The sequence below is a fragment of the Leptidea sinapis genome, chromosome 13, assembly GCF_905404315.1.
Source record: "Leptidea sinapis chromosome 13, ilLepSina1.1, whole genome shotgun sequence".
Lineage (NCBI taxonomy): Eukaryota > Metazoa > Arthropoda > Insecta > Lepidoptera > Pieridae > Leptidea > Leptidea sinapis.
In genome coordinates, this window is record NC_066277.1 from 14,230,984 (window position 1) to 14,248,543 (window position 17,560).

General features: G+C 33.5%; 3 protein-coding genes across 3 annotated transcripts; 2 read left to right on the forward strand and 1 right to left on the reverse strand.

Moving 5' to 3' along the window:
* Positions 1-624: 624 nt before the first annotated feature.
* On the forward strand, positions 625-2,417 carry LOC126967662 (exosome complex component MTR3-like). The gene is made up of 4 exons (XM_050812245.1): positions 625-1,081; positions 1,149-1,266; positions 1,374-1,533; positions 1,917-2,417. The coding sequence occupies exons 1-4, from the start codon at positions 919-921 to the stop codon at positions 2,400-2,402; spliced, it is 927 nt and encodes a 308-aa protein (XP_050668202.1). The 5' UTR covers positions 625-918; the 3' UTR covers positions 2,403-2,417.
* A 1,383-nt stretch (positions 2,418-3,800) lies between these two features.
* LOC126967676 (splicing factor 3B subunit 5) lies at positions 3,801-4,235 on the reverse strand. The gene has a single exon (XM_050812261.1). The coding sequence runs from the start codon at positions 4,099-4,101 to the stop codon at positions 3,844-3,846; it is 258 nt and encodes an 85-aa protein (XP_050668218.1). The 5' UTR covers positions 4,102-4,235; the 3' UTR covers positions 3,801-3,843.
* A 1,170-nt stretch (positions 4,236-5,405) lies between these two features.
* Positions 5,406-16,303, forward strand: LOC126967658 (protein phosphatase 1 regulatory subunit 42-like). The gene is made up of 6 exons (XM_050812238.1): positions 5,406-5,636; positions 8,150-8,455; positions 9,150-9,266; positions 10,010-10,127; positions 11,029-11,238; positions 16,061-16,303. Exons 1-6 carry the CDS (start codon positions 5,496-5,498, stop codon positions 16,240-16,242), a joined length of 1,074 nt encoding a protein of 357 aa, XP_050668195.1. The 5' UTR covers positions 5,406-5,495; the 3' UTR covers positions 16,243-16,303.
* The last annotated feature ends 1,257 nt before the right edge of the window (positions 16,304-17,560 follow it).

Consider the following 17,560-nt stretch of genomic DNA (forward strand, 5'->3'; position numbering starts at 1 on the left):
GATAGGCATATTCTTAAAGATATATAAAGACTATACTTACATTAAGTAACAAAGCAAACGGAAATTAATATAATAAGATAGGTATAAATAATATTATAAGATAGGTATAATCATATTATAAGATAGGTATATTTTTTATCATCGGAATCCGAATAATAAAGCTTTATTTTAAAATAACTTGTCGTATTATTTCTACCCTTCTACCCGATACTATTCATTCACTGCATAAAAACCATTAAGTTCAATCGTTCATGCGTACGATGATTCCCATCGGTACGAATTATCTCTCGGTACGAGCTGGTTCTCTGTACGCCACATTTATTAGGAAGTTAGGAAAAACAGACTATAATAATAAATATATTTTAATAACAAAAATTAAAATTTGGTAAGCAAATTTCTGTAATGACTCCAAATATAAATTTAATTGCGTTCAACTGTCCCAATAACAAAAGATTTTATTACAAACTACGTTCAAATCATTATATTGTAAGAAAAAAAATATCATCAATACCGTAAAATTTAACTTGTTGTTTGAGGGAGTCATAGAAACTAAATATGGCAATATAACGCTCAGGTTAGGTAACCTAACGGCTAGAGGTAAAATAACTGTGAACGCACTGTACTAGTAGTCGACAAACAATTTCATCAGACAAGTTGCATACAAATTTTGTCTATGACAAGTTTTATATTTTATTTGTTTTACAAAAAATGTATTTGAAATTTGCATAAAACTTGTCAAATACATGTATATTACCTTGGTGTAAACGAGAGGTTACCTTTCTTTTTAGTTATTTCATCTTAGTAAATAATAAAAAAATTGAGGTTATGTTTTAGTTGTATTTTGTAAAAAGTAAAAACTACTCTTAAATTTTTACTTTTTGGAGATTTTTAAAATACTTAATACGCCTCTAACTGAAGATGCCTATCGACTTTCGAAGATTTAATGGCCCTGAAGATAGTATACCATATAAAGCATTTACAAGTAATTGTGTACGCACTTATGACGAGCTTTATAAGGACTTGTTTGATGATTCAGGGAAAAGAAAAGACGGCCGAGCGTTGGACGAAATGCGATCCATGTGTATGTACTGTGACTTTAATCATTAACGTTATAACCTATGGCCATGATTAACTATTTCTACTTTTAGATGCCAGAACTGGAATGGTTTCACAAGCTAAAGGATCCTCTTACATTGAACAAAACAGAACTAAAGTTGTATGTTCTGTATTTGATCCAAGAGAAATAAGTCATCAAAATGAGTTCAGGTAGTAAACGAAAAAAGCTAGCAAAGTAGTTGAACAACATTCTTGGATAAGTCCAAATAAGTTTTTTTGCTAAGGCAAGCATTGAATATTTGTCTTTTTCATTTTAGTGATGTTGGTCAGTTATATTGTGAAGTGAAATTTGCTCCATTTTCATGTCCTCGGAGGAGAAGACCTCATGCTCCAGATACAGAGGAGCGGGCATTATCGTCAGATTTAAGAAAAGCTTTAGAAAGTGTTGTTTGTAGAGATCTTTTTCCTAACTTTCAGGTAAATATTACCTATCTTATATATATAAAATATGCTGCACTTAAAAAAAGGTATAATTAATGCAAATTATACCTTACCATTTTAACATAAAGTTCAATTGAAAAACCAATGTAAATGTTCTTTTAATAGGATCGCTAAGAGAACATGTATCATTGAATTTGTAGTAGTAGCAGCTAGTGAAATTACTGGCCAAATAAGACTTAACATCTAGTCTCAAGATGACGAGCTCAATTGTATTGCCACTCAGAATTTTTGGGTTTTTCAAGAACCCTTAGCGGCATTGTATTGTGATGGGCAGGGCCCATCAGTTGCCATCAGCTAAATGTCCTGCTCTTCTAGTCCAAAAACAAGTATATTTTAATTGTTCGTATAATATTTTACAGATTGATATTTTCGTTTACATTCTGGAACATGATGGATCCTGTTTAGCAGCTGCACTAAATGCAGCTGGGCTGGCCCTTGTTGATGCAGCTGTTCCAATGTATGGTATTATAACCGGGTGCTCAGCTGCAGTCATTGAAGATAAAATATTCGTAGATCCCACAGAAGAAGAGGAGCATTTAGCATTAACAAGGGTTATTAGTGAGAAAAATCACGGTCTTGTAACGGCATGCATGTACCATAATCTACGGCAGATATGTGACCTCCGACAAATTGGATCAATTAATATGGAGACTATTAAGGATATATTGGTGATATTAGAGAATAATTCTGGCCGCATAGAGCCTTACATGGAGCAAATAATAGTAACAAATGTTGAGGATCAATGTGAAGAACAACAAATATTGGATGAAGAATCAAAAATTAAAGAAAAAGCTTTAAATGCAATGGCTGAGGAGTGGAGGACCAAATTAAATTTAGAATCATGATTTGTTTGTTTTATTTTTATTTTTCATATGAATATTAGTTTAGCCCGCTTTGAATTTTTTCAATTGTGAGTTTGCATTTCTACATGAAAGTTTTTTCAATCACAAAACAAGGTAAAATGTATTATCATTCAAAGTTTAAAGACAAGAAACTGAGTGACTCAAATACATAAAATAATGATCTCAATTTCATCTTATTTCAACCAGCAAAGCAAAAAAATATTTTTATCATTTTCCAGCAGTTTTAAACAATTTGTTATGTTTTTAAAGTGATACCCCTCACTTCTAGGATTAATACACAACTAAAATTTGTAAAACAACAAAATTTTATGAACAATGCGGGACTAGAACTCAAGACCTCTGGCGTTCCATGCTGGTGCTCTAACCAACTGAGCTAACCGTTCGAGTGTCATATAATTATAAAATCTTGCATGCTTTGTTCAACTGTCAGGTTGTGGCTTCATCTACAGGATCTACTTTACAGTTGATTGTTTAGATTTACAAGAGCGACATCTTAAGTTAATTTCCTAATATGCAAATATTGGGGTTGACAGAATTTGCAAGAACGAGATCAATCAAGTAATCCTATATACTCGTATATATTGATAAATCAAAATATTATTATAACATTGAAATACACAAACACAAGATATATTCAAGTTTCAGCTATTTAATATGTTCATGAGGTAATAGAAGTGTGTTAAATTGTTATGGATTATATAGATTTCACTAATTAATAAAGACAATTCTTAATATAGATAAAATAATTCAGTTGGGAGTTTTTGCAGTCAAAATCACTTAGTAGAGGATATACTGAGTGCCTTTTGCACAGATTTATCAAAAATAGTTTTCTATGTGACCACATAATGGCAGCAACTACATTAAAACTTGATTTGTGTACAGAATCTTCAATGTGAATGCTGCACTCTCACAAAACTTGTTTATTGGTGAAAATACAAATTAGTGACCAACTGAAGATTTGGTTTGAGCAAAAAAATATTGCAACATTTCAGTTTTGGCAAAATATATCAAAACTTCAGCCACATTGAAACTGCACTTACTTGTTTTTTTTCCAAGTGTGTTTTTGTATATTCTATAGTAGTTATACAAAGTGATTTTTTTCCACATTTCTAAGTTTTAACTATAAATGTATAAAATAAGTTAAATATCAGTCAGTATACATTAAATTTGAAGATTTAATTTCAGTTGTAACGTCCCTTTTTCTGTTGGAGTCTACCTTACTAATATTTTAAAAGCAAATATGAATTTGTTAATATTTTCATGTTTCACTTACTCATCTTTAAACTTTGGGCACAGATTGTTAGTAAAGTAAATAATAATAATAAATAAATTGAATGAAAATTAGACTAATAGGTGGAAGCTATTAAGCAATAAAACATAAAATTTTAAGATTCTTATGTATATTACTTTTATCTTATCATTATTAATCTTCTGGTTTTTCTGGGGGTGGTCCACAGGGCTGCAACATTTTCTCCATTAAATTGAATTTAACTCTTGCTTTAGATTCATTTTCAACAATGGCAAAATAACTTAATAAATCTGGATGACCCATGTAACTACAGCATGAATCTCTATGTTGATTTGTAAGCCATTCATATTTTGTTGTGTCTGCGTGTCCTGTACCAATGTATTTACTTTGAAGGTGTTCCAGTTGACTGTGAATATTATAACGTTCACCCATTTTGGATCAAACTTGAATATTACACAGTTAATAAAATAAATAATCAATTATTACAGGTATAACCGCTATAACGTTAACCCTAAATGAGAAACAAAACAAAACAGCTGAAAGTGAAAACAAATACTTATGTTGTCTTTGTTAACCAGCAACCTGTCAAGATGCTGTTAGCTGTAGCTTTAACACAGAACACTAAACTTTAACCACAGAACACTTTTACTCTAACTGCTAACGAGACTAACTGATCAATAGTTGAACTGAGCTTTAGAATAGACCAAAGCCTACTCAAACATGTCAAAGAATATCTTAATATTTGAAAGTAGCATTACTATGCTAAATTTCACAAAATTGTTTGCATATTATAAGTTCTGAATTGGTTTGAAGCAAAATTACAAAGATAATATGTTACACGTTCCAATGCAATGGAGAGCATACGGGGTAGTTTCGTACGTAGTATGAAATAGGTGTCATATTTTTTACGAAATAGAAACATTAAATATAAAGAAATTAAAATTAGTTTGTTTTATCTGGATCTGGAGTAACATTTTCACCCTGAACGAAATAAAAGCTGTAATAATATGTTAAATATGTATGTATATATAATGCTGATTTACTGATTGCTGCTGATTTTAATCGCTAGCAAACGGTTGATTAAGCGGTTCAAATCAATGCTGTTCAGGCTTTGGGGCAGGTTTTATTGAACTTTCGATGATCTCACTGCTCATAAACTTAGAAGCGAGAAGATCTCTAAAGTAGATACAGCCAGATAGAAAAGGAAAACTAATCTATAATTCCTGTAACCGATTTAGATTGGCAAATCGTAAAAATCAAGACACGCTTGGTATTAGCTCCTTGGTATGTTGTATAAGAAACCAATATTATACCACTAGCTAACGCACACATTGACAAATCAAGTGGTCACGAATTATTGGATTGTCACGTCGTCTATACGCTGGAATATTCTATGTCTTTTAGAACATATATACGTATAGATAGACTATGAGAGCTGTGAAAACGTCGAAAAAAATTTAGCTTAGAACTAACCTCTATTTTGAGCAATTCACACACACTAAGACAAAGGGTCATATAAATCGCGAATGTAAGACGTAGCTAATTGTCGCGAACACAACTAATATTCCTGGACTATTTTTATCGGTTTTTTAACAGCAAGAGACTCTATCTGAACGATGCTTCTAGATGGCAATGACGTAAATCCGATTCATCCATTCATTGAACATTTATTATTCTAAGGTATAAACTGACAATGAGAAAAAAATCAAAACACATCACCATAGAAACCCTTTGTATACAACCATTAGGTAAATCAATAAAAGTAGTTATTCTTTTGAGCTGTGTTTAAAATAACGATTTCAAATGTTTTTATAAGATTAGGAACAATGGAGGACAAAAATAAGGTCTCAATAAAGCAAAACGTCGATCTATTGCGAAAGCAAGCAAAACGAATTTTAAAGAAAAAAAATATTAATGTGAAACCAAAAACTCATTTGTTTATGCACGAGAAACATCTCACTGAAATTGTAAGTAACTACCTAATCTTTTAAATAATTAATGACACTATGAGAAGGCGTTAATTTTATACTACACAGCCACAATATCTCTGGACCTCGCTGGAACGTAATGCTACCTCTCGATTCCCTTTAAACTCGTGCTCGTCCTCGTCCTGTTGCGTATCTAAGATTGCAGTTTCATTACCTACCGGTAAACATCGTGATATTTTCGTGCTATCACTGCTTTGATTTGAAAGTTTTCATTGTTAAGAGTTCTGAAGTTTCTGTCGTTTTGTGTAGCTATAATAGTACTGTCAGAAATATAACATACTCTTTGTACTTAATTTAGATGCTTTCATTGATTATTCATAATAATAATAATAATCAGCAACACAACACCTTTACATCTATCAATAGTACAGAAAAAATAAATCGTAGCTTATTTATTAATAATAATATGAGGATATTATTTAGTGGTGCTTGTTTTGCACACCGTAACAAAGCGACGATGTGAATTCATCGTCAGGTCCAGAATATAAGTCACAAGTAATAAATTACATTGAAAACTTATTTTACATCTTTATTTAAAATAGAAATGTAATACGGAGGCAAGCTGTTACGCAATGAGTTCTCCATGTAATTTATTTTTCATCCCGGTTTTTATCTAATCTAATAAATTTTATTTTAACTAAAGTTATGTAAAAAATCGAACATCTTCGCGATAAACAGATTACATAAGGTGGTGGGGTGGGGGCAAAGGTCGCTTGCCGGTGATCACTACGCGAGTGCCGACAAAGCAGTCGGAGTTGGCACTTCTTAAAATTAGTAAATCATAATAATTTTGTTTCAATCTGTCTATTAATTATTAGTAAATTCTTTTAAAATAGGTATGTGAAATTATAATCACCGATCGCCTTGCACATATCGATCGCTATTATTAGATCAGAGGTTCCTCTGGGATTAAAATATTCGTGAGATATCATTAACCAAATAACGGCTGAAACTCTATTTCTTTTTTTGTTTGGGGCAAAAGTCCGACAACACATCAAGAGATGTGTTGTCGGACTTTGTTAGAGTTTGCTCTGAGCTTGAAAGTTCCTATCAAATTCAAATTCAAATATTTTTATTCAAAATAGGATTTCAAATCACTTATTGAACGTCAAAAACTACCACCCATTCAAAAGAGACAGACCTGAGAAGAATGGGCGCAAGAAACTCAGCGGGCTTTTTTTTTAATATAAAATATGGATTACAATGTGATATCGTACAATAAACATTTATAATTAAAGAGCCTGAGAGTGTTCGCTTTATTCCCAGTCCGTGGTTTTATTAAGAAAATCGTTTATGCTATAATTTCCAACAGAAACGTTTTTTAACAATTCTTTTAAATTTCGTAACACATTTGTTTTGTACATTTCTGAGATCATATTGTAGAAGCATATACATCGCCCAACAAAAGACTTACTAACTCGACCCAACCGAGTACTAGGCATAACAAGTTTATGTTTGTTCCTCGTGTTAACATTATGAATGTCACAGTTTCTAGAAAATTCCTCAATGTGCTTATGAACATACAGAACATTATCAAAAATGTATTGAGAAGCAACAGTCAAAATGTTTATTTCTTTAAATTTTTCTCTTAATGATTCTTTAGGACCTAGGTTATAAATCGCGCGAATAGCCCTCTTCTGCAGCACAAAGATGGTATTAATATCGGACGCACTGCCCCATAACAATATACCATAGAACATAATACTATGGAAATAACGAAAGTATACTTATCTCGCCGTATCTATGTCGGTTAACCGTCTAATTTTCTTAACCGCATATGCTGCAGAATCTATCGGTTCGGGAAAACTGTATCCAAGCCGGTAATTAATTCCACAAAATGGATACCGTATACATAACGCATATATCGGTGTAATTACCGAGTAGTTTTGGCCCTATCAGGGTGAGTGAGATGAGTTCGACGTTTTTTTTTATGGAAAAGGAGGACAAATTAGCGTAATGATATTAAGTAATCACCTTCGCCCACATTTTTTCCTTAAAACTAGAGGAATCACTGGAGCGTTGCCCGACTTTAAGGAAGGTGTACCTACGCGCTTATTTTGAAGGTAAGTATGTATTTATTAAAAATGTACCAACAATAACTCAACTTAACATTAACAATTGAATTGCACTTACATACTAATTCTAGGTTGGTTATTCTAATTAGGTACATCCAACATTTTAATTATGAAAAAATTAAGTAACTTAGTAATAAATCTTAATTCTAGAAACTATACAATGTAAATAATTATAATATGGTAAGTGTGAAATTACAAAAAATAAAAGTAAGAATTAATAAGTCATTAACAATCTAATACAAACTATTATCTACCGTGGTCGTTATTTTTTCTACAACTTTATTTCTAAATGACTTAAGCTTATAACATCCATGTCAGCTCATTCCACAGCACGTATTGACATATTTGGGAAATCGTGTTACTAAAAAGAAATTTTTGGAAGTATTAAAAAAAATCTAAATTTTTCAATTGTTTCAGCCGGCAGAAAAAAGCCCAACACATATAATGTACGCTTACTATCATAACAATGCTATTACAAAAATTCAAAATTTAGACATGCTTCATAATTTGACACACCTGCATTTACAATGGAATAAGATTGAAAAAATCGAGGGCCTCGATAATTTGACGAAGTTAAAGAAGCTATATCTGAGTAACAATCGTATAAGTGTTGTAGAAAATTTGGAAAATCTAAAATTCTTAGAGGAGCTTCATATTGAGAAACAAAATATCGAATGCAGTGACGCATTATGCTTTGACCCCAGAACTCTTTTGTCTATTGGCGTTAGTATATCATTTTACGTATTTTGTTTGATTAGTCTAGTCAATAAGTTAGAAAACGTGTTAATTCTTAGAACTCATAAAAATATTAGCGAAACTATCACAACTCAGTTGAATTAACATTATATGATATATTTATTCATAGAATTTTGACAATTATAGATTTCCGCATTAAAAGAGTCTTCTTCTTCTTCGCGTGCCTCTTCAACTAGCGAAGATTGGTAAATTCAACTTTTTGTTCTTCGCGAGGCGAAATAGTTTTGCCGCACTCGCGATTCCTGTCCACTCTATAATATAACTAGCGGAACCAACATACGTTGTCACTTGTCCTGTACATACGTGTTAAATTTGAAAAATCGGTCCAGACATTAGGAGGAGATCACTAACATACGTAGGAGAATTATATGTCGACTGTATTGAGAATCTAAACCAATCTCAAATTCACTGAAACACTCTGAAAAAATCGTCATATTCGTTCCAGCCATTTAGTAGGTAGTTCAATTGTGAATGTAAACCATCATCGAATCCACTTGAACACACACAAAAAATTTCATTCAAATCGGTCTAGCTGTTAATAATCCACCTTCTTCCAGAAGCTAGGAACTCTCTTTGAGTGTTCGCTTGCAGACTTCTTTTTCTCGTTTTGATTTTTATTCGTCCATAAGTAGTAAATTAAAAATTCTCCTCTTATTTTTAGTGCTCCCTCAGAATATTGGACGTCTCTGAAAACAAACTGGAAGATGTAACGTGGGCAAAGCCTCTTCGTCGCTTAGAAGTGCTGATTGCTAAGAAAAATAAATTGGAAGATGTTCAGGTACAGGCACAGTATTATAGGTTAGCTGGTGACGATTCGTACACGGCTAGACGTAGGGCTTTCACTCGCGATATATTGTCACTTTCGCCGCTATTTTTTTCGACGTGTTCGCAGCTGTCATAATCTATCTAGATGTATAAATTATCTACCAATGGTAGGCTCCTTTGCACAGGATACAGGATTATATCTTATTTTGAGCAAAAATATTTGAATTTTAATCTGACTTTGAAGTAATTGTAAAAATCATACAGGAGCGAAAACGTTTTGTGTATTATAAAGCTTCCTGTAAGCGAAAAAAATGGAATTGATTTATGCAATATGAACCAAATTTAACAAAATTACATAACTTACCAGGGAGGCTTCTTTGCACAATATGCCGGCTAGATTATGGGTACCACAACGGTACCTATTTCTGCCGTGAAGCAGTAATGTGTAAGCATTATTGTGTTTCGGTCTGAAAGGCGCCATATCTAGTGAAATTACGCAAATGAGACTTAACCTCTTATGTCTAGGAGACGAGCGCAATTATAGTCCCGATCAGAATTTTTGGGATTTTCAAGAATTCTGAGCGAGCAGAACTAATTTGCACTGCCTATCAATTACCATTAGCTGAACGTTCTGCTCGTCTCGTCCCTTATTGTCATAAAAAAATCTAAGGTTGCAAAGTTGCGGAGTCATGTTTTATATATCATGTATAAATCGAACACTTGAAACAGTTTTTAATTTCATTTGTTAATGTATAGGAAGCAGCCGATGACCTCTGCACATTAGTCGCTTTGGTTGACGTCAATTTCACGGGGAACCCCATGACCAAGAAACATCGATACAAAGAAACCATTATAGCGAGATGTGCTCAGCTTCGTACGTATAAATATTTATATTACTTTTATTTAACGGACAGATTATGTCTCTATAATTTAAATTTTGTGGTTTAATATCAAGGCTTAGAATCCGTAGAAAAATCCAAACCTATTAGGTAACACAATTAACTTTTATCAAGAGCGTTAAGTATTGATAATTGCTATTGTTGTATTTTTTGTTGAACTATGGATGTATGTCTGATATAAGTTGTTATTAACATAAATAACATAATATCCTACTTACCGAGCACAACCTCAAAAGCTAGATATTATATTATATAACATCCAAGCACATCAAATTTTATTACCTATTCGGTTTTGTTCGTTAACCGATATTTTAGGATTTTTGTTTATTTAACCTCATTACAAAGTTTCAGTTGCATCAACTGTTTTCCATCGCCGAGTAGTTTGACAGAGCACAAATAAAGTTTTGGTGGTATTTACTCAATGTTTGCTAAAACATAGAACAGCACACGTAACAAGTATCGACCTTATTTGGTAGGTTAGTACGGTAGTTTCGTTTCGACTCTTGCGAATATATCGATCGTTGGAGTAAATATTATATTCATTGATACCGATTTATATTGGTTGCAAGACAACTCCCATAAGATTTTCACTATGAACGGAATTATAGATATAAACTGATTAAAACTGCTTCGAAGCCTTGGTTAAATATGTTTTTATAATAAGTATATTTTTTTAATTTTTAATTAATATGTTTAATCTAGCCTTCCGAAATCGGCAAGTGCCCCCGCGCCGCGGTATGCCTTAGATCGGCGTGATATTGGCGCGCGCGCAGCAGCCTGTGTGCCGTACGGCACTTCCGATTTTGGTGTATCTAGTGACATATTGCACTTGCCTTTTGACTGTTGAAATGAATTAATGAGCTTTATCTATTCTAGGAATACTAGATACAGTTCCAATACATAACACATCAAAAGTATTTCTTGAAAGCTTCGACAAGGTCGTCCGTTTGCGGCAGCTCAATGAAAAGAACAAACTTAGTCTCTCACGAGACGGAGTGGAGGAATTCTTTGAACTTAACATGTTACCAGGCCCCAGGGTCCGGAGTACCATGGAGATAGCCCAGTATTCGAATCGGAGGCCAAGAAGTAAGTAAAACCGGCCACATATGGAGTATGGCTGTCATCTTTGGTCTGGCGCACCCCAGTATTTGCTCGATCCATTTGACCGCGTGCAACGCAGAGCAGCTCGAATCTACCGTACCTTACCTTATGACCAGGTAACCCGTACGCTCGTTTGTCCTCCTTTTCCATAAAAAAATCTTAGCACCTGCTTAGTTAGAATTAGTTTTATAATTATTATTTACTAGCTTTTACCCACAACTTCCGCGTGCAATAGTTACTTTGAGCAGTATTTTTTTGTTTTTTAATATACTTACCCACTTTGACATAGACATAGACATAGACATAGACATAGACATAGACATATTTTATTTCACATCATCATCACACAATTTAATTTACAAAGTTTTATTATACACCTTAAAGTAAAACATAACAATATCGCTTAAAGTTAAATAATATTTGTGAACATAATTATATATTTTACAATAGAATCGATAATGATGCGAAAATGGACACCGCTCAGCGTATGCTGTAGCAAATGCTACAGCGCTGGTTTTCAGCGTAGCCCATTACGAGACAAACTCGCGCTGTGGTTTAGAAACGTTTTAAAATTTTTAATTACTTACAGCATAACACATACTTACTTAAAACTGAAAACCTACCCAAATACCTTATACGTAGAAAAACCAACATTAAAGAATAAAGAAAGACAAAAATTACCAATATAAAAGATACAAAATATGCAAAACTTGATAAAAAAATATAGTACACAACAAAAAATACAAACGCTGCGATTACAATATAAAATTAAAATAAAATAAAATAAAATAAAGCCAGTTCAGAAAATATATATATTCAGTTTACCTAAGATAAGTGGGGACTATTTTGCCACCTATTTGTAAATCTTTTTGATAGTTTACTAAATAGTTTTTGTATTTTAATTTAAAACTATATATGGAGCAACTATTCCTAACTGGTGGTGGTATATTGTTCCAACACTTAGTGGCAGCGTAACGGAAACTACCACGAAAGGCAGAAGTGCGGTGAGGAGGAATAGTAATTGGAATACTTCCTGTTCTGATAGGATACCTTGTTTCTGAGGCATGGCGCCATTTCAGTTTTTCGTACAGATATTCCGGGCGACCTTTGCGTATTATACCGAATAAAAGAGTGGCCAAATGAAGCTCCCTACGTAACGTCATCTTAAGTATACCGGCGTTGTTTAGGTGTGGAGTGATATGAGTTCGAGGCGGTAAGATAAAGCAGAATCGAGCACAGGCGTTTTGGACCCTTTGAACGATTCGTTCAGTACGCGCAAGCAACCGCGAACCATATACTGTATCACCGTAATTAAACAAAGATAGGATTATCGAGTCACATAGTGTAATGCGATGATCTATACTTAAGAAGTCTCGAATACGATATAATATTTTGAGCCGGTAAAAAGCTCTCCGACTCAATTCGAGCACATGTTTCTCAAAATTTAAGCCATCGTCCATTAACACTCCTAGATTACGTGCTTCGGTTACCCGTTCTAATTGTATACCTATAACATTTACATTAGGCTGCGATGAAACAATTTTATCTATTTGAAGTTTAGACCCCAAAATCATGTATTTTGTTTTACATGGGTTTAATACTAAAGTATTAGCCTTAGACCACATATGAATGCGCTTCAAATCGCTATTCAATTTATTTACTGCGTCGGTAGTATTTTCTGGTCGAAATGAGATGTATAGTTGTATGTCATCTGCATACATGTGAAAATTACAATGCTTTATGATGTTCGATACGTCGGCAGTATATAGAATGAAAAGCAAAGGTCCCAAAATTGAGTGCGTTGATACCGCGCCGCAGGTAGAACCCGACGCCACCACCGCGTGATCGCACGCAGCTCGGTCTGGGCGCGTGACGAAGCCGGTACCCCGGCACTGTAGGCGCGCGCCCCTCCTCCCCGCTACGCAGCCACGTCTCGTTTATAGCCATGATATCAACACCATGCTCTAGAACTGCTGCAACAAATTCGTCTTGCTTTGTGCCTAGTGACCCAGCGTTAAGGAAGCCAATTTTCATATTTCTTTTTCTACTGTGAGTCATTGATATTTTGTATGTCATAAGGATACGTGGCGATTGGTTTGTTGTAAATTAATAAATAATATGATATCGTTAAATAAGAATGTTGACCATAATATGTAATAATGACAAATGTAGGTGACGTCGGAGACACAGTCTGAGTTAAATATATCAGACATTGCTCAGTTATATATATTAAACATAAAAACGGATTGTGCAGAGATACATATATTATGAGATCAGTACCGAAACTGTATATATCGTGGCAAGCTAAGGTAATTTTTTTAAACATTAGGCATAAGGCAAAGCATAAATAAGAAAAAATAAACATAAAAATATGAACAATAATATTAAGACGTACGTATAAAGCGTTAATATACAGCAAATTTAAGTTAATTACTAATAAAAGCACAAGCAGACAATAGCAAATTAATACTATTATTTTACTTTTAGAGCACCAAAAAAATATTTTTTTATATCCTTTGCATATAATACAACAACAACAGATATGTTTCAAGCGTTTAAGCAAAAATCAAACATATATCGTGAACTTATAATGTCAAAATTCACATATACATATAATACACATACAAATTGCTTTGATGAATACATTTTTATAAGCTACAAACTATAGAACTTTCATCCCCATTTTTATTCCCACACAGGTGTTAATTTTTAAAACGCTAGAAACAAATATTTATTTATTTTTTATCAAGTGTTACAAAGTTTCATGGTGTAATCTTCGATATTACGAACTTCCGTCCCCTATGTCAACCCCGCCAAGCCTTTTATTCGCGATAAAATATAGCCTATGTCCTTTCCCAAGCTCTTGTCTATCTCTGTACTAAGTTACATCAAAAACGGTTCAGTGGCTTAGGCGGGAAAGTGGAACAAGTTTACATTCACATTTATAATATTAGCAGGGATTAAGATTACGTTTTTATTACGTAGGTTATCAATGATTTTATCGGAGAGGAGAACAAACGAGTGTGACCCATATGGTCACATGACCGTAAGTGATCACCGCGGACCATTCTCTCTTGTAACACGAGAGGATATACAAGAGCGTTGCCAACCTTATAAAGCGTTGATTACACGTACATTCGAAAACCAAAAGCATATTGGTAAGTTTATCCATTAGGAGAGAATTGAAGACATTATGTCGAAACAACTTGTAGATTCAGCTATGTAATAAAAAAATACGGGTTCCACTCCGGGAGTGCCGGCAGAAGTGAAAACTTGAACAAAGAAAAACAAGTATAACCATCGCCTTAGGGAAAGTCTTCGCTAATAGCAAAGCTTAGTAACCAAATAATTAAACAGTAAAAATATTTCACGGCTGAGATTCGATCCCTCGACCTCGCGGTGTTTTGGCTTCGTTAATAAACTGTTACTTCTAAAATAAGAGAATGATTAAACTAATAAATAATAGTTAAAAAAAACTAAAAAGCACGCTTTATATAAAATTCAACTAAAAAATAGAAAATAAATTTATATTGAAAAATAGTGTAAAAAAAATATTTTATTGTAAAAAAAGCGTGGGGTGCTTTTTAAAGATATTATTAATATAATAATTCTTCTATTCTATTATTTATTTTTAATTTTTTAGTTAAATTTTCTATAAAAGCGTATTTTTAAAACTATTAAGTACTTTAACATCAATACCTGCCTTATCGACTATAGATGAAAATTATATAAATTAACAAAAAAAATATTTTTTTCAAATTGAAAAATTGAATAATTTTATCAAATTAGTGTAATGTCATCGGTCCTCGATAAATCTACAAAGTTTGAACGAAATCTAGCTGTTTAAAGTGGGTCAAAATCGCGCCCAAAGAAGTCGGTTACAAACATACAGGTGAAGCTAATATAAAGCGTATAAAAAATATATATGATGTACATTACCATCCAAACTTTCACCGAAAATTCGTTTGAACGACATCTAGTAAGTAGTTTTTTTTAATAGGTACCTCATAAATCTTGAACCGCAATTTACCTTTCATTCAATCAACTCAAATATTATTTTTATTAAAGAACTTTTATATTATGTTACTTGCTGCTACGGAACCCTTCATGGGCGAGTGTGACTTGCACTTGGCCGCTGTTTTAAAATTGCACAGAAAGCAATGATATATTTCCAATTATACCATTGTTTTCTGAAAATTTATTGAATTAGGCGTTACTTTGCGGAAATCCATAATTATACAAATGATGTAAGTTTTTTCTGGTGATCACTTAACAACAGGTGACCCGTACGCTCGTTTGTCCTCCTATTCTATAAAAAAAAAAAGACAACACGTCCTGAGGATGCCTCGTATAGAGGCGAAACACGTGTCGAATTGTTTTTTAAAAACAAATATTGGCGGAATTAACACTAAAGAAAACTTACATCATTTGTACCATTGTTTTCTGTTTATTGCAATTATGTTAGTTTTGGCGACATTAACCTAAGCTTATTTACCTTCTTACCTTCATTTTCTTAGCCCCATTGGAACCTAGTTTGAGATTACCGTATTTAAAGAAATACAATGAAGTTCTTCAGTTTTATAATATTAGTTACCCGTTGCATTCGCAACTACAGGTTTTATCTCAATAAAATATTTAAGAAGGGATAATAGAGAGAGTTGTCATAGGTACTGTAACATGCAGGGCAAGCCTGTCAGCCATTAACTTGGCCTAGCGACTATCCATTCGGCACGGACGCACGCCAAGAAAGGGAAGATATTAGTAGGTTAATATAAGAAGCTAATGTCTCAATTAATATTTATTTCAGCGTCGGCCATAGACTCTTCATATACTTTTATGCCACGAGACACCTGGCATAAACGAGAAAGCCCACGGCATATTCCACCGCCTGTGGAACCACCTGTTCATCAAAACGAATCCGTACATCCGTCAAATAGTACATCCGTGAAAGGAATTCTGAAGAAACCCATGCCCATGAAATATATATAGATGGTTGACTTATTTATTCATACAATGTTTATAAAATTATATTATTATTTTATTTAGACGTTTCATTGTTTTATTCATTCGATTTGGAGATGTTATTTATTGCGAAGCCAGAGTTCCAAAACTTATTGAAAACTCAGAATACAGAACAGACCATAAGGAGCGTGCAATCAAATTTCTACGTAGCGCATTGTGTCCTAAATATCTCCCTACTTACACCTAATACCAAAGTGCTGTATTTTTTTTGTAGCTGTGGAAGAGATTGGAGAAGATATCAATAGTTTGGTGTGTTATCGATAGCCCACTACCCTTAATGTAATCATCACGCCATTGACATTGTAGTTGTCAACTGGTCAGATGTACTTGTAATTCTGTTCAACGGAGAATGAAAGCCCAAGTTCGACCGTGCTGATCTCTTCACAAATCGAGCGTATTTCTATTTCTTTTTTAATTTTGAAGTAAGATATGGATTGTGCAGTTGATAAGTTTGTACAAAACAACACCGTCTTGCACTTTTATGCTTTTTTTTCTAGACTCTAAACCGAAGTAACGCAAACGATCTTCATAGCTTGGGAGTTTCTCCACATAATCAACCTTAGTCAATGATGCACAGTTGATGTAGTCTGACCTGCGTATTATCCAAATGACTTGAGTTTTCTTTAGTGTTAATTCCGCCAATATTTTGCTTTAAATAATTCGACACGTGTTTCGCCTCTACACGAGGCATCCTTAGGACGTTTTGATTCGCCAAAATCTGGCACGAGAGTCATGGATTTCCGCAAAGTAACGCCTACTTCAATAAATGACCTGGGTATCTTTGAATTTTTCTTTGTGAAGCGTATAACATAACATTTCTGATAATTTAGGGATATGCCTATTAAACTACACCGCCTGCCCAATCTGTCAAATTCTCTCTGTAACAAAACACTGTCTTCAGACGAGTTAACCGGTGTGAAAATTTCTAGTCATCCGCAAACATATAGAATTTTGAAAGCAAGTCCCAAATTTATAGTTAAGTTATAATTTATCAATATATTGAACAGCAAAGGTCGAAGATGGCTCTTTGGTGCCCACGATACGGCTGTACAACAAATAGAGTATTCCCATGAGCAGAAAAGCAGAAAAGATTTTAAACTACAAAATTCACTAATTATATAATACACTGTATAGCTATATATAGATTTCTAAAGACATTTGTGTTACGCATCCACCCTACAAATAATTAAGCAAATTCCCCTGATTATTACACGAAAGAATCGTAAATCGAAATAGTCTTAGAACTATTTCTTACGGTTGACGGAAAGACATCGGGTGACGGAAG